The sequence below is a fragment of the Pygoscelis adeliae genome, unplaced genomic scaffold (assembly GCF_000699105.1).
Source record: "Pygoscelis adeliae isolate BGI_AS28 unplaced genomic scaffold, ASM69910v1 Scaffold173, whole genome shotgun sequence".
Lineage (NCBI taxonomy): Eukaryota > Metazoa > Chordata > Aves > Sphenisciformes > Spheniscidae > Pygoscelis > Pygoscelis adeliae.
This window is the reverse complement of record NW_008824409.1, coordinates 289411-303869: the sequence shown is the minus strand read 5'-3', so window position 1 is coordinate 303869 and position 14459 is coordinate 289411. Positions and strand designations below refer to the sequence as shown.

At 47.2% G+C, this 14459-nt stretch overlaps 1 protein-coding gene across 1 annotated transcript in view; it reads right to left on the bottom strand.

Moving 5' to 3' along the window:
• Window positions 1-42: 42 nt before the first annotated feature.
• Window positions 43-14459, bottom strand: part of USP31 (ubiquitin specific peptidase 31) — an 18208-nt gene continuing 3791 nt past the window's right edge. Inside the window, exons 5-15 of the mRNA XM_009320502.1 lie at window positions 14228-14372; window positions 13262-13445; window positions 12408-12519; window positions 11707-11801; window positions 11101-11178; window positions 10473-10602; window positions 9024-9143; window positions 8622-8847; window positions 7601-7759; window positions 6735-6887; window positions 43-5656 (exon numbers count right to left, since the gene is read on the bottom strand). Of these exons, the coding sequence (XP_009318777.1) occupies window positions 4116-5656; window positions 6735-6887; window positions 7601-7759; window positions 8622-8847; window positions 9024-9143; window positions 10473-10602; window positions 11101-11178; window positions 11707-11801; window positions 12408-12519; window positions 13262-13445; window positions 14228-14372 (2943 nt within the window). The 3' untranslated portion in view covers window positions 43-4115. The remainder of the gene's footprint in view (window positions 5657-6734; window positions 6888-7600; window positions 7760-8621; window positions 8848-9023; window positions 9144-10472; window positions 10603-11100; window positions 11179-11706; window positions 11802-12407; window positions 12520-13261; window positions 13446-14227; window positions 14373-14459) is intronic.

The window sequence follows — 14459 nt, the reverse complement described above, 5'->3', positions numbered from 1 at the left end:
GGAATCTAGCACTGGAATGAAGGCACTGCTTTCCTGCGCCCAGAGGGCTGATTCCAGGAACAGGAGCAAGTGTCAGACTAGAGATGTGATGTGAAATACAAGTGACACGTGGCCGACGCAGGTGAGTTCAACCCAAAGTTGCTTGGAAACACATCATAAAACCCTTCAGAGGACTTGAAGCCTGCTTTCCCTCGGAGCTCGCACGGCTGTTTGAGAACAGGGACAGTGCTGGACCTCCCCCTTTCAAGGCACTTCTCACCAGCGTGAGGCTGCCCTGTAAACCTTTGCTTCCAGGCACCATGGCTGTGCAAGACTGGCAAAGCAGACCTGGACAGCAGCCGTTCTCGTCCCACTCAGACACCCAGCCACAAGACCTCCAGGCCCCACGTGCCATCACCCAGGGGCAGGTGGAGATCCCTGGCCAGCAGTGACCTTCAGAAGATGGCAGAACCCACCTCCTCCACAGCCACAAATGCTTCTGAAGCCAAACATGAATTTTAAGAAAAAGAGGTGACCTCATACAAGTGGCTGCTTCAGAACAGCCTCAAGCCTTCACTGCTCTAAGGATCAATACACAAAGCCAAGGTGGTGTGGCATCCAGGACTTGGAAGATCCCTCTCTGGTGTGTTCCCTAGTACCGTGCCACATCCTTACATCTGAACAACGCGATACACATGGACAGGAATTCCTATGCATGAAAGGGCTAAGAAATAAGTCTGCTTTAAAGCAAGGAGAGAAGGCTGATGTTGCTTTTCCCCAAATCACTTTAAGCAGGGCCTGCAATAACCTACATTCAGTTTTAGAAAGATTTACTCTACATCACTGATGGAGCCATGACTTTAACATAAACAACGAGGCTTGGTTTTCACTCACAATGAACATCGTTGTTTCCTGGACCCACACCCTTCAACCCTCTCCTGTGCAAGGAAGTTCACATACTAGTGGAAATCTGTGATACCAAAAAGCAGAGATGCAGAGTGGCAGCAAACAGCTGCTTTCCAAACTGATTTGTTACAGAACGGACCCAGCCACAGAACAGGGACTGCACTTTCCAGGTCCTGCACGGGCATGCTTTGCACGTTTTGCCTGGTGTGTGCCTTACATTCAACAAGAACTACAGTGCACCCTTGTAAGTCAAAACATTTTGCCCGAGGACACCCTAAGTCAAGCCCTCCTGAGCCAGAAAACACGCCACGTGCTGGCAGCCCACCACAGAAGAGCAGCATACCATCTGCTCTAAGACGAGGGCACTGTCAGTACAGCCTCTCCTGCCCACCCCATGCTCATTTGCGGAGCGAGGAGTCTGTGCACCAGAGCTGCTGTTTTCAGAGGGACGGGTAGGAAATCCAGTTTGGCAGCATATGCAGAGTAGATAGTGCTGGAGCTGGCAGCAATTTCCATCAGGAATTATGGAGAATACACAGAAAAAGAGCTAGATTACACATCATGGGATTGCAGAGGTTCAACTGCTTTTAACATCAGCTGCCGGAACACTTGGCACCAGGACCTTCCATTCCCATTTTGTCCAAATGGGAGCTCTAATGATCACTCTCATGCCCCAAATACAAACATATTGAACTGGCGTTCAGCTAAAATGCCAATTTGGACATGGCTTCAGATTTCCTTCAGTCCAGGCATGCAATACAGGAGCAAAAACACCTCAAAAACCATACACCAGCTTCCAGTTTAAACTTCTTCAGTGAATGATGGCATGAAAAGAAGATGTCATTTGATAAAAATAACCTTTCACAAATATCCCATGGTAAAACACACAGAAAACTAGGTTCTGTCTATTTTAAAAGATACCAAGCCAAATTTGCACTAGCTACCAGAAGTACATTCTTGCTAGAAGACTTGTTACAAGAGAAGAGCCAACACAGTGCAAGACCTTAATACAGATAAAACCTTAAACAAATGCTTCAACATCAGCATTTCAGGGAGTAATTTAAGTACTACAATGTGAAGCAAGTCTTATCTGCTCTGCTGGATATAACAAAAAATAATCCAAGAATAATCCTAGTCATACATTTAAGAAGCAAGTAATGCAATCTTTGCTTCTTGTTGCTGCAATAAATGAGACTGAAACAATACCCGGGAGAAGAAATGCGTCAAGAAGATGGTCATGTTCAGGTTTAAAAACATAGTCCAGGGCACAGAGTCCAGCACATTGTAAAGACATGCAGGCTGCTGGCATCGCTTCTGGGTTGCATGAAGGTAAGTACTGCAGAACGTCATCAGGACAGAACAAGGGTTATACTGCAGGTGGGCTCACCGTCACACTGACTAGAGCTCTGTAGCACCCCCAGCTCAGCTCCACACACACGCTGCCTTTTCTCCAAGGTGTCAGCTACCCCCAAAACACTTCTCTCCAAAGCTTGCTGCAGATGTGTGGTGAGCCGAGTACAAGAAGTGATCACGGAGCAGCACCACGCCCAGCAGACCTGGGAGCAAGGCTTCTTGCAGGGTTGTCAGCACATCAGCTCAAGAGTGGAGGAGACTAGCTCAGAGTCACTACTTGTTCAAGGGCTGTTTGTTACAGTGACAGAAGAGATGTACAAATAGGTCTGTCCATAAGATAAGCCTGGAGAAGCTTTGCCAAACACGACTGTATGACAGGCAAAGACCTCATTCAGAACACAAGCGTGCCCAGCACACTGCCAGCTGCTGCATGTCGTGACCTACACAGATTGCTGCTGTACATAAAGGATAAGCAGCACATTAATAAACACCCATGAAATTAAAAAAAAGATTACACCACATGTATATAAGAGGACTTGAGGAATCCACCTTTTAAGAGGAATCTTAAAGAACTTGAGGAATCTCCCCTGTAAGAAGGGCATGTAAACAAAGACGTCACTAGATGTAGTGTTTTAACCCTGATAGAGACTGTCATCCAAAGAAGAATGGGGATCGCTTCGCTGAGACATGTGGTAGCCAGACCCACCAGGGAAGGTGACAAGCATGCCGAAGGGAGGAACGTAGCAGCACCCTGGAGAATGTGAGAACTGCTCCACGGTATTTTGGTACAGCCCCTCCAACCCGCACGAAGAGGCTTGTTCAAAGCATGCTCAGAGAAGGCAGAGAAGACAACACTTGGCTTATCTAAACATTGCTCCTATAAATAACGGATGCTATATTCACACCACTACGATTAAGCATCTGAGCACATTAGGAAACACTCCTTCTCAGGAGTTCGAACAGGGGTCCTAACAGCATCACTGCCATTCAGGTGCATGAAGACAGCTCTCTTACAGCACTGCAACCATCTCCCGCCTAGCACTTTCACAGGTACGAGCTGGCAACCAGCTGCTGATTTCTTCTGTTGCTTAGTATAGTGTTTCAGAAGAAAGTAAGAAATTAAAGAGGACAGGGTAGAGGTCACCTTAGGTATGGACAGAATAAAACTCTTCATAGACATAGCAACAAAAAAATGCAGGTTATATTTCATAAAAAAATGAAACAAAACTTTCTGCTGTTGTAATGCAAAAACGAAATCTATTCCAGACACGCATATGCACAGATACACAGGTACCTTTCTGTCCATCCACTAATGCTAGTCCCTCCTATACTGGCTGAGTATATACCTGAGAAACAACATTAGTGTTGAAATATTGCCCTTTAGAAAGCTTGAAAAATGGAGGGGAACGGGGAGAGAGGGTTGAGAGAGAGCATAAAGAAGCGGCAGTCTCCCCTTTCCAGTTTCCTTCGCATCCTCCACAGCTCAGAACAAGGCCATACACCAGCGTGGACACAGCCTGCTCAGAACGAGACCAAAGGAATATCAGTTCACAGCTCTACAAAGCACACTAGTGTCAGTACAACTGGGTTTCAGATTTCAAACCCTGAATCTGAAGAAAGTTGTTGCATTTGCTATAAAGAGACTCCTGTACAAGTGCTATGGGACAGCTGCATTCATGTTGAACAACAACTCCAGCTAGACTACTTGCATCAGTGCTGGCTGCCTGTGGCTATTTGGTTTGATGGCAGAATAAAAAGGCGCTTTAACAACTTGCAGTTAACTTCTCCTCAAAACATACATTAGGCACATGAACAAAAAAACAAGAGCTCAGAATAAATTAGCTTCTCAGCAGAAAAGACACCTGGATTGCAGCATTTCACTGAGGTTCCAGAGAAGGCCGTACAGACACCTGCATGCTGGAAGGTAATTTTTTCAGCGGCTTGTCAGCAGACTGCTTGCCACTGGAAGGAGGAGACTGGACTCCGGGATCTAGCTGGGAAGACTTGGACTTGCGACTGGATAGCAGAGAATGTTTGTTGGGTGTGGCATCTTTTGGGACAAGTTTTTCTTTTGTGGTAATGTTGGCATTGGTTTGAGAGGCTGGTGGGACAACACCTTTCTCCGATTTGTCTTCCAGCACATTTTTACTGCCTGACTTGGAACTGCCACTCACTGTCTTTTTTGAGAGCATCGTTGTCTTTCCCAGGTCTGCAGACCTCCGGGTCTCCTTCTGCCTTAAGGCTGATTTAAAGAAAGATAATCCTTTCTCTTCTGACTTGCTGTCCCTCTTCAAACCACAACGCACACCAACATTTGGAGACCGCAGGTTGGCCATAGAGGAACTCCGCACATGCTTGCTGTCTACTGCCCTGCTGTCACTCCTAGAGTGGCTTATCCGCGGGGAGCTCGTTCTTGAGCTGCTGGTAACGCTTGTTTTATCTGACCCCAGACTTATCTTAGAGCCCTCCCTGCTGAGGCTTCGGTCTGAAGTCCGGCTCTTCCCAGCAGAAGAGCCCTTAGTCAATGAGCCTGATGGGGTTTTCTTGGCAGCTGTGGAGGATGGAGAACCACCTGACTTTTGCTTCTGTTGAGCCGATGGGACAGCCACCTCAAGGGGCTTCACGCTATGGTCCTTCCTAGCCTGAGTGGGAGCAGGAGACCCATGTCGCCCACTGGCCCTAGAGGAGTCTGTCTTACTTCTAGACCGGGAAACTTTCTGGGAACTCTTTAGTGGAGGAGAAGAGTGAGAGACTTTGGTCTCTTGGGTAGGTAAGACTGTCCTTCCCTTCCTCAAACTTTTGTCTGGCTCAGAAACTCCCTTGGAGCTGTGAACCTTCTTAGGGGTGCCACCTGCCTTCTCTGCAGCCAGCCCTGTCCCAATGGGGGCTTTCACCTCCTTGACTGGAGAGCTATCCACAGAATCACTCTGATCAACAAAGGCGATTTGATTGTTGTTATCAAAAGGGTCCAAAGCAGGGTGGTTCCTGTCTGGCTGCACAGAGCTTTTACCATACCCATCTGAAAGATCTGAGCTAGATGTCCTTACAACAGACTCCTCCCTGAATGCCCCTTCCATGACAGCCAAGGGGGCTCTGCGAGCCGTCCTGTGCTCTCGCCGACTGCCATCACAGGGCTCCAAGTAGCTGCTAGAGAGATTCCTCAGGCTGCCAAAGCAAGAGGTGGAGACTTTATCATCAGCAGCCTCCCCAATCTTCTCCAGAGTGGAAGCAGAGGTATGTACAGGGGAATCTCCAGAGAAGCGCGATGGAGAGTTGGAGCGCAACTGCAGTTTTGCAGAAAGTGACCACGAGGGCCTGACACCATTTTCACTCACTGCCAGTGGGCTGGTGACAGAAGATCTAGATGACAAGCTCTGACGCTGGACACTCCTTACAAAGGGACGAGTTGAAAATCCTCCTGCAGGGAAAGAAAGCGACATCCTCAGTATGAAAGCCAAGCCTGCAGTCCGTTTATCCCACCTATCCACAGACGCTATTTCCATTTGTGAGTCAGCCCACCTACACCAGATTGTATACCTATCCCTTCACGCCTGCTGCAGGCACAGCTTCTTGCGTAAAAGCTGAATAAGGAATTCAACAACTGTTATTTGCTAGTGGTCACCCAGAAGTAACTCTCTCTGAAGCCTGTAATTGAAAATCCAGATTTTCTTCTCATCCCCAAGCAGCGGGAGACCAAACACAGGTTTTGTACCTTGGAAGTCCGTGAAGCTAGCAATAAGTTCACCAACTATGATTATGCTGCCATAAATACATTTTTCTGTATGAAAGAATATTTTCCCATACCATCCTGTAAAAGGCAAAGTAGGATTCCTACCTCTTTAGATAAAGCAATGTATTTGTATTTACAAACACGAAGTACAACAATAAGCATTTTAGAAATGCAACTACCATGGCTAGATCTGACAGCTAGATCACAACACTGCTGCAGGGACATCTCTATACCCACTTCAAAATGCTCAGACTGACCCCCAAAGCTCCACATTTTCAAGAGTTATAAGGCACTATGTGGAGAAGCCAGGCAAAGCCAGGAACTGAACAGTTACTTGCACACACAAGTGAATTTGCATATCTTCACACCTCCCTGGGAGCAGTCCTCTGCAGCATGGCAGCAGACAATGAGTACCTGCACTAAGCTGTAGTGACATGTCAGCCACCCTGCAAAGGTGCTGCAGTGAAACCCAGAAAAAACACAAACACAAGAAGTTCTTGATTGAGAGGTTTAGTTGATGGTATTTCCTTTCAAAGAAAGGATCCTTAAGGTTCCTGCCCTGCTCTTCTCCATCCCTTCACACCAGAGAAAAAAACTCACCTGTGCCAGAACCCATCTGCTCCTACTGACACAGGGCCTGCCTCCCCCAGCTGCTAGAGGAACTGTCCCCTTGTAACTACATATTTTGCAGCTATCTTAGTAGGGATCTTGTAACAGAAGAACTAGTGGCCCAATATCCCCCACACGCTGCAGTGTTGATACACACCATCATCTTCACTCCTTTCCCCAGTCAGCTCTACCGATTCTGAGAGCGAAGCCAGAGACGTGCGCCGCGATGACGCTGCCGAAGCAATGCTGGGCTGCTTGCTACCAGGAAGACGGCTGACCCAGTGCTCACAGAGCGAGGAGCTTGTGGAGCCTGCAAGGAATCAGGCACAGACATCAGGCCAGTAGCGTGCAGCTGCAGAACACGTGAAACCTTGGAAGGCTTTGTACGTACTGCACTGGCTTTGACAGACACCTGGAGTATGGAGCTGGCCCACACAGCCACAGCATCCAGATACTGCCAAGAGAGTAAGTTTTTACTCTTATGAAATAGTTATGGTCGTAAGTGAAAGACAGAATTGCAGTTGTCCCAGTATGCTGTGAATCAAAAGAATCAGTGCAGCACACAGGTAGAGGGCAGTCCTTGAGCTGCCACAAAAATGCAGTGCAAATCCTTTCCTTTCCAAAGCCAAGTGACCAAGCCTGTGTCTGCCCCCAGCTCACCCTGGATTCAACCAACACGTTCAGCTGCTGGCTGCCTACCTGAGACCAACAGCACTGCTGGAGGGAATGAGCTAGTCACATTTTTATGTCATGGTTTTGACAAGGGCAGCTCTGAGCAGAATTACCCATGGGGGTGGAGGGGGATTCCCCCATTTCCACAGCCTCTTTGCCACAACTAGCCTTAACAGAAGAGGTGGGAGTTTCCCACAGCCTCTGATGCACAGCAGACTGAGACAAGCCTCGCTGAATTCTGGGACAGAGAGCGGGGGCTTAAGCAGAGCTGGGCAGAAAATTCTTCAGAAAGGCAACCTATCCATGAAAGACAAACTACGACCACTCCTTGACAACGCTAGCGGGGCTTACCTGCCACAGAGCTGTTAGCAGACCACGATGGGATTGCTGTGCGTCTCTGGTAGAAAAGAATATAAGCTGTCTGCTTGCAGACTTCATTTTCAGAAAGTTGCTGAACATCACTGTCATCAAAGCAGTACCACTGGCCATCAACCGAGTTTTTGCAATATGCTGAGAGAAAATACATAATTATTAGACTTTCCTCACTCCTACTACTCTCAGGTTTGCTGTATGATAACTTAAACATGACCTTATCTGCTATGATGGACTCAGAAGAGAATGAAAGGAACAGATTTATTCATGCAACACATCCTCTTCCAGTCTGACTGGCAAGATAGGGGCCTGAGGCCACCAGAATACGATAAACAGCTCACATTTCAGGATTTTCTTTGTCCAACACTACTGCTCAGAACAGAACACCATTTGGGGTGGCTCCATTCACTTCACGTTCTGTTACTTGTGGCAGTCTGCCTCCATCAGTGATTCTCCTTCTAACTGAGCCCACCCAGGACAACACAGCCCAGAGATGTACATCAGAGGGCAAAACTGGACACACACATTTTCTGGGCTGCTATGTGAAGTCACACAGATCTTAAGAACCACCAAGCAACTTTGTCTATCTCTGGCTGTTCTGGGAGCTGCTGAAACAAGCAAAGAGGAGTTCATAAACTGGCTGTGCACACAGGCAATGTGCAAATACTTCCCATGTATAACAGCCTCTTGCAACTACAGGAGTTCTGCGTTGAGTGGCCATAAGCATTTTTGAAACATGAAAGGCCAGATACATTACTCTGAAGGAAAACAAAAAAAAAGCAGAGAAAGAAACATACAGTAAGACATTTGGGGTCACCAGGCATTGTTCCATTCCTCACAGCCATAAAGGTTACCCCTCAGGTTTACACAGCCCCGCCCTTGTTAGTTCAGTTAGGTCCTTTTGTCAAGAAAGATGAAGTAGTTATGGACGCTCAATAGAAAAATATAACCGTTTTCTTTCTGAAAGGATCCAGCATACATAATATTGCAGGATACTTGCCTGTATAGTGTCCCCCTTGCATGGTGCCATGATGATTGCAGACAGCATACAGGTCATAGATATAGTCCTCAGGATCCCTTCCGAGACCATAAGGTCTCCTCCAGGGCGACCAGTGAGATGGCAGACTCCAGCTGCTCTGACTGCGTTTAACAACATGAGGAGTCATGTCCAAGCCACTCAGGGGGAATTTAACCATGTTTTGAAGTTTCATCCTTCGGTCTCCTTCCTGCGTAAACAGAGAATAGCGTGAGCTGCAGTGGCAGCGAGGCCACCACGCTTGGAGAAAACAAAAACCCAGGAGAGGAATGCATAGGGCAGAACAGCTGCTTCTGAAGAGGTGGTCTAGTCAGGTCACTCCCTGGCTGAGAAGCAGTCCTCCAGCATCACTGCAAACATCCTTACCTGTCTAAACCTTTTGAGATGTATGATGAGAACATCAGGTAAGGTCCAGAGGCTCAGTGTGATGCTACCCTGCTGCAGCTGCTTGCAGTGTGGGCATCGCCATGCGTCATCTGGGGCAAGCTACAAGGAAGAGGCATCAGTGGGTATGAGTTTCTAAATTCCAAGGCAGCTTTTACTACACCACTGTTCCTCTGCTGCCCCAGGCCCAGTGCAGACACTGACACCTGCACCCTATCTACCTCCAGCATTTATCAAGCTCATTGGAAATGCAGGGTTCCCAATGATGCTTTTCAAAATAGTGACAAGCAGAGAGACACGTGCGCCTCACGCAGGAGGCACTTCCCACTGCAAGACAGAATTCAACTAGTGCTGCTGTGCTGAGAAGCTATTTGCACCTTATAAACCCCAATCCCTTTGAAGTGGGGAAGAAAAAACAAAGGCAAAAAGCAGATGGGCTTGGCAGCCTGAGTAAAAGTATTCTCACAAGAAAACTAGCAAGAAAGAATCAGAACAGAAAGAAGACAGATGTGCTTCGAATTTAATCTCTGACACCTCGCTGCCCTCTGGAAACCCTCTTCCTCCCTATGTCCCAATGGCACAGACTTACAAACTGCAGAGATTTTCACTGTCCACCAAGGAGAATTTGTCTTTTCAAAGACACAAACACGACATGCACTTCCCTCCACAGCCCAGTGCTCAGAAAACTCAGAAGCCAGAGAGCTTTAAGCTGTCAAACAACTTTTCCCTCACCTCTGAAAGAAGCGACAAGAGAGGCTCCAAAATTATTAAAGCTCAATCACGGGTCCGCAGTCCACCTCTAGGACCATCCCTTTTTACAGCAGATTAGAGACCTCTGGCAAAGAAATGCAGATTGCTTATGTGTTCCAGGCAAGGGCCAGATCAGACCCATCTCTAGTCTGCCCTATGGCACATCATCTCTCCTGCCACTTCAACCTCCTCACACCATGAGCTGAGCTAGAGGAGAAGGGCCACGCTTCTGGAGAACTCAGCTCGGCAGTCACTGCGCTGCCGTTCGGGGGGTCCCATTCAGCGACCGTTGCCTTGAGCCAGCCGCAGTCCTGCTCAGGCTTGGAAACACACAACTGCTCCAAGACAGAGCAGTAAATTCCCATGAAGAAGCCACACTGTTCTAACCCTTTATAACGTATGCCAGAAAAAGACATTGCTACTGCAGAACGAGGAGTAAGTTCTCATATCAACATTTAGGGGGCAAAAAACCCAAAAGCAGTACCTCCCACAACTTCCTCCTCACTGCAGAGAAACTCCGTTAGGAGGACTGGTAACCAGTGTTGTGTTACAAATTTATTCTCCTGTCTCAACAAATCAGTGTTTGCAGAAAACAGCTACTCTGCTGAGTGTGGGAGTTCAGGCAGCATGTGGACCAGCCAGACCTTCCAAGTCTTGGCTGCTATACAGTCTTGTCCCTACCTGTTCCTCTTTGGTGTACAGTTGGAAACACTGAGATAAAGTGCAGGTCTGAGGTTGATGATGAAGCTCTCTCTGCTGGCGGACGCTTTCGGAGTCTGGAATGTACTCCTCTTCCGTATTCACAAACAAGCTGCATCAGGGAGACAATACATTTACCAACACATCCACCCGCTCCCCATGCTGCCAAGGAGCCATCCTAAAGGTACAAACAGCAGCTCTTTCCTGGATATGTCCCATTGCACACGAGCGAGAGCCGACTGGCAAGAGATCCCACCAGGGCAACACAACTGAACACAGGGGTAAACAGCTTCAGTGGGCACCCATTCCAGTTTCTCAGACAGAAAAAGCTACTCACTGCCCACAAACTCTCACACAAATATGATTTGTGGGGGAAGGAGCCACAGGTGAGACGCCTGCTCCATAATGCAAAACCCCGACTACAGAGAAAAGGACTCCAGCTCGGAGCAAGTCTAGTGCACCCAGCCCCACTCTGTCCCCCAGGGCACAGGGTGGAGTTTCTGAGGGGTCTCGTGTTTGCCGAAGGGTGCACAATTCACACAGAGCCAAGCTGGCCACAAGCACCGCTCTTAAGGTGAACACACTTTAAGGCTTTCTACTTCATACTTACTACTCTTTAGTTTCTTTGTCCCATTCTACCACTAATTTCACATGAGCAGTTCCCCCCTGTCCACATGACTTCAATGTCCTGGAGAGAGGAGCAGACAGAAGTTAGACCACCTTTCAATTTGAAGCCTACATTATCTTTTACATGCATATAACTTCTCTCCACTAGCCCTTCATCCTTCCTCCACTCCCACACAGCTCAAGTATGCAAAGGAGTAAAAGGAATTCATACAGCAAAGAACATGGCAAAGCTGGCAAACTGCATTTAGCTAACTACATTAGTTCTGTAAATAAACATACATTTATTTACAGAACAGGCATCTACAAAAATTTCTAAAGAATAACAGTCACTAAAAAAAAAAATAAAAGTGGGGGGAGTAATACTTTCATTCTCTTCTCCATTTCCAAGGAGGACGGACTCCAGATGGCATGACACACAACTGAGCAATCCTCACACAGCTTCTTGAGGAGACTCAGTCCTTTCCCTGCTCCTCAGGCCTGTGAAGTCCATTCCCCACCATCCACACCAAGACTGTCCCTTTCTGTATGGCTAAACACTGAGTTCCCAGCTGACAAACCTCTCCGCTCCCGAGAACGAGGGCTAACCCACCTTTCCACTGTTGGATGGCAGAGGGGTCGCTCCTCCTGAGGTAGCAAGTACGTTATGCCCACAACACTGACCACTCGCAAGCTGAATGGGCAAACCTGCAAGAGAGTAGAAGCCATCTCAGTGACTCAAACCCAACCTACCTATGTGCAAACCTGCTCTCGGCACCAGCTGACATGTACTTTATCCCAGAACTTGTGTTTTACATGAGAAAGCAAATGCACAAGGTCTCAAATATGCCTATGCCAAGCAGCTAACAGAGGGGTGAGGTACAGCAACTGAGGCTTTGTATCCAACTCCTCCTCCACTGTGACCAGAGAAGACACCCCTCTTCACCCCTCTGCTGTCAGAGGGAGTTCTCATGAGAAACACGCAATCACTAAGCAAACGTTTCAGCTTTCCTTTTAGGCAAAAACCGCCAACCAGTGGATTTCCAGTGCAGACAGCAGCACTAAGTATTTCTTGGGGGGTGAAGCATGTAATTTCTTCACCTGATCAGTCTAATCTTACTTGTACCTTTCAGCAAATAGACAAAAGCACCAATGAGGTGGAATACCAGACTTGGACATCATTGCACAAAGAAATATTGGGAAGCCATCAGTTCAGCATGTGCAGCATGTTTATCGCTCCAAGTAACTGGCTTCCCCTTTAGCTCACGTCACACAGAGCTCCAAGTCTCAAAACAGACAAACCATTTGACTCACCTGCATGCAGGCTGTAGGCCGCAGGAAATACTGCATCTTCTCCAGAATTTCCTTCTGCAGAATATCCCAAGCAATTGTTTTTTCCAAATGCAACACAAAGGGCAAGCCAAACCTACAGGAAGGAGTAGCATTTGAGGCAGCAATTAAAAGATTATTCTGTTCAGCAATCGGATCCCCAAACTCTGACAGTGCCACTCTCCTCCTCACTCAGCACCTATGGAGCTCGGCATGCTTTGGATGAAGCTTCCCAGAAACCAGGCATTTAAAAACTTTCCTCCAGAAGAGAGGTGCTTAACTTTGAGGAAACACTGTTATGGCTGCCCACGCAGAGGGCCCTTTTTAAAGGGCTGCAGCCCTGCTCTGTGCTCAAGCGGCTTGCTTCAGGCTGCAGAGCCTTGCAACCTGGCAGGGATAACTTTTTGTGAAACAAACTTCAGCAGCTGAGGTAGTTCTCAGTCTGCAGTTGGTACAAATGCCTTTGCCATGGTTGTTTCTCACTTCCCCCCACCCGCTGTTTGCACTCCAATTAAAAGTTTCACACATCACAGGATCTGGTCAGATGTGCTTGCTGCTGTCTGAAACCAGATAGCTTCAGAGAGAGGTGGTTTGTCCTTCCAACTGGTCTGCATTCACCGCTTTCCAGTAACACGGGACTATTTGAAGTCCACCAAAATTAGGAATATTTCGTTGCATTCATTAATGTTTTTTGATCAACATGTTCTTTAGCACCTAGCGCAAGCTAGAAATGCAAGCTGTTGCTCCTTCACCTTGTGTTTTCACTACGTGGTGAGTAAAACCCCAAGTCAGTTAAGGAAGCAGCCAGAAGAGTAACTAACTGTGAAGCTGTCAGTCACCTTTTGCTCTGCTGTCCAGTGCACGCTCTGTTACACACCAGCAAGACAATCTTGTCGTTTGCTACTGGTTTAGTAGAGGACTGTTCCAGTTTTCCAGACTTCACTGTTCCTTGAGAGTAAGATATTGTTCGGGAGTGCTCAGTGCCACATTTCAAGTTATTCAGGTTATTGTTCACATGTATTCCTGAAAAATTAGGAAAAAGGAAACATTTTGTCATGTCATTTGCCTTCAGTGCCCTGATGCCCCCCTCAAGAAACCCTCTTTTGGCTGCAGCGGAGCGGGTCAGTATGGAACCAAGACCATTTTTATTACTTGCATGAAGGCTTCAAAGAGCAATTACTTTTCATAGTGACTATTTCTTTACAGAAAGAAATTATATGCAAGTGCTCACCTAACTGATTTTGCACAGTAATTTCTACAAGTACTCATATCTTTGCCCGCAAGAAAAGCTAAAGTGACAGAAACCCTACTTATTACTTCCAATAATAAAATTTGCCTTTGATTACGCTCCGTCTACCCAAGATGCAATTATTCCCTTTCACTGAGAGGGATATGAAGAGAAGCTGAGTTTTTTCAGCTTTGAAGGAGAAAGTGTTTGTTCATTCCTGAGACTGTTTATTCATCACTGGCAATCTGGTTTTAAATCACACATTTTCAGTGGCTTCATCTGGTCCCTAGCAGATCTTTAAATTAAGCCTGACAACAGATTTCACATCAAGCCAGCCTGGCCTGCAAAATCAGCCCCAGGAAGAGCAAGAAAGGAGTATACATCGCTTCTTGATAACCTCCCGGCTGACAACACCATTAAGTCTGCTGGAACGAGTCTGGACAAAGTCAGAGTTGAAATCAATACATCAGAACATCAACTACTTGTGGGACTTTTATTCTCCAGTATATCCTTTTCCAAAACAAGCCTCCCTCACCTAGTCACCTGAGGTGGGCATTAAGCGGAGTTATCGACTTACCTCTCTGACTAAGGATACCCTCGGGCCTAAATATCTCTGGGGTCTCAAAGGCAAAAATGCAGTCGCTTTCATGGATGGTGTCCAGGTCATCAGTATCGCAGAAGGAACGATGAAACCCGTCATAGTACATCTCCGTCAGCACAATCTAGAGTCAGCAAAAGCAAACCAGAACCCATTAAACCATCCATGCCTGGTCCACCTGAGCTGCCCCATCTCTCGACCAGGACATTCC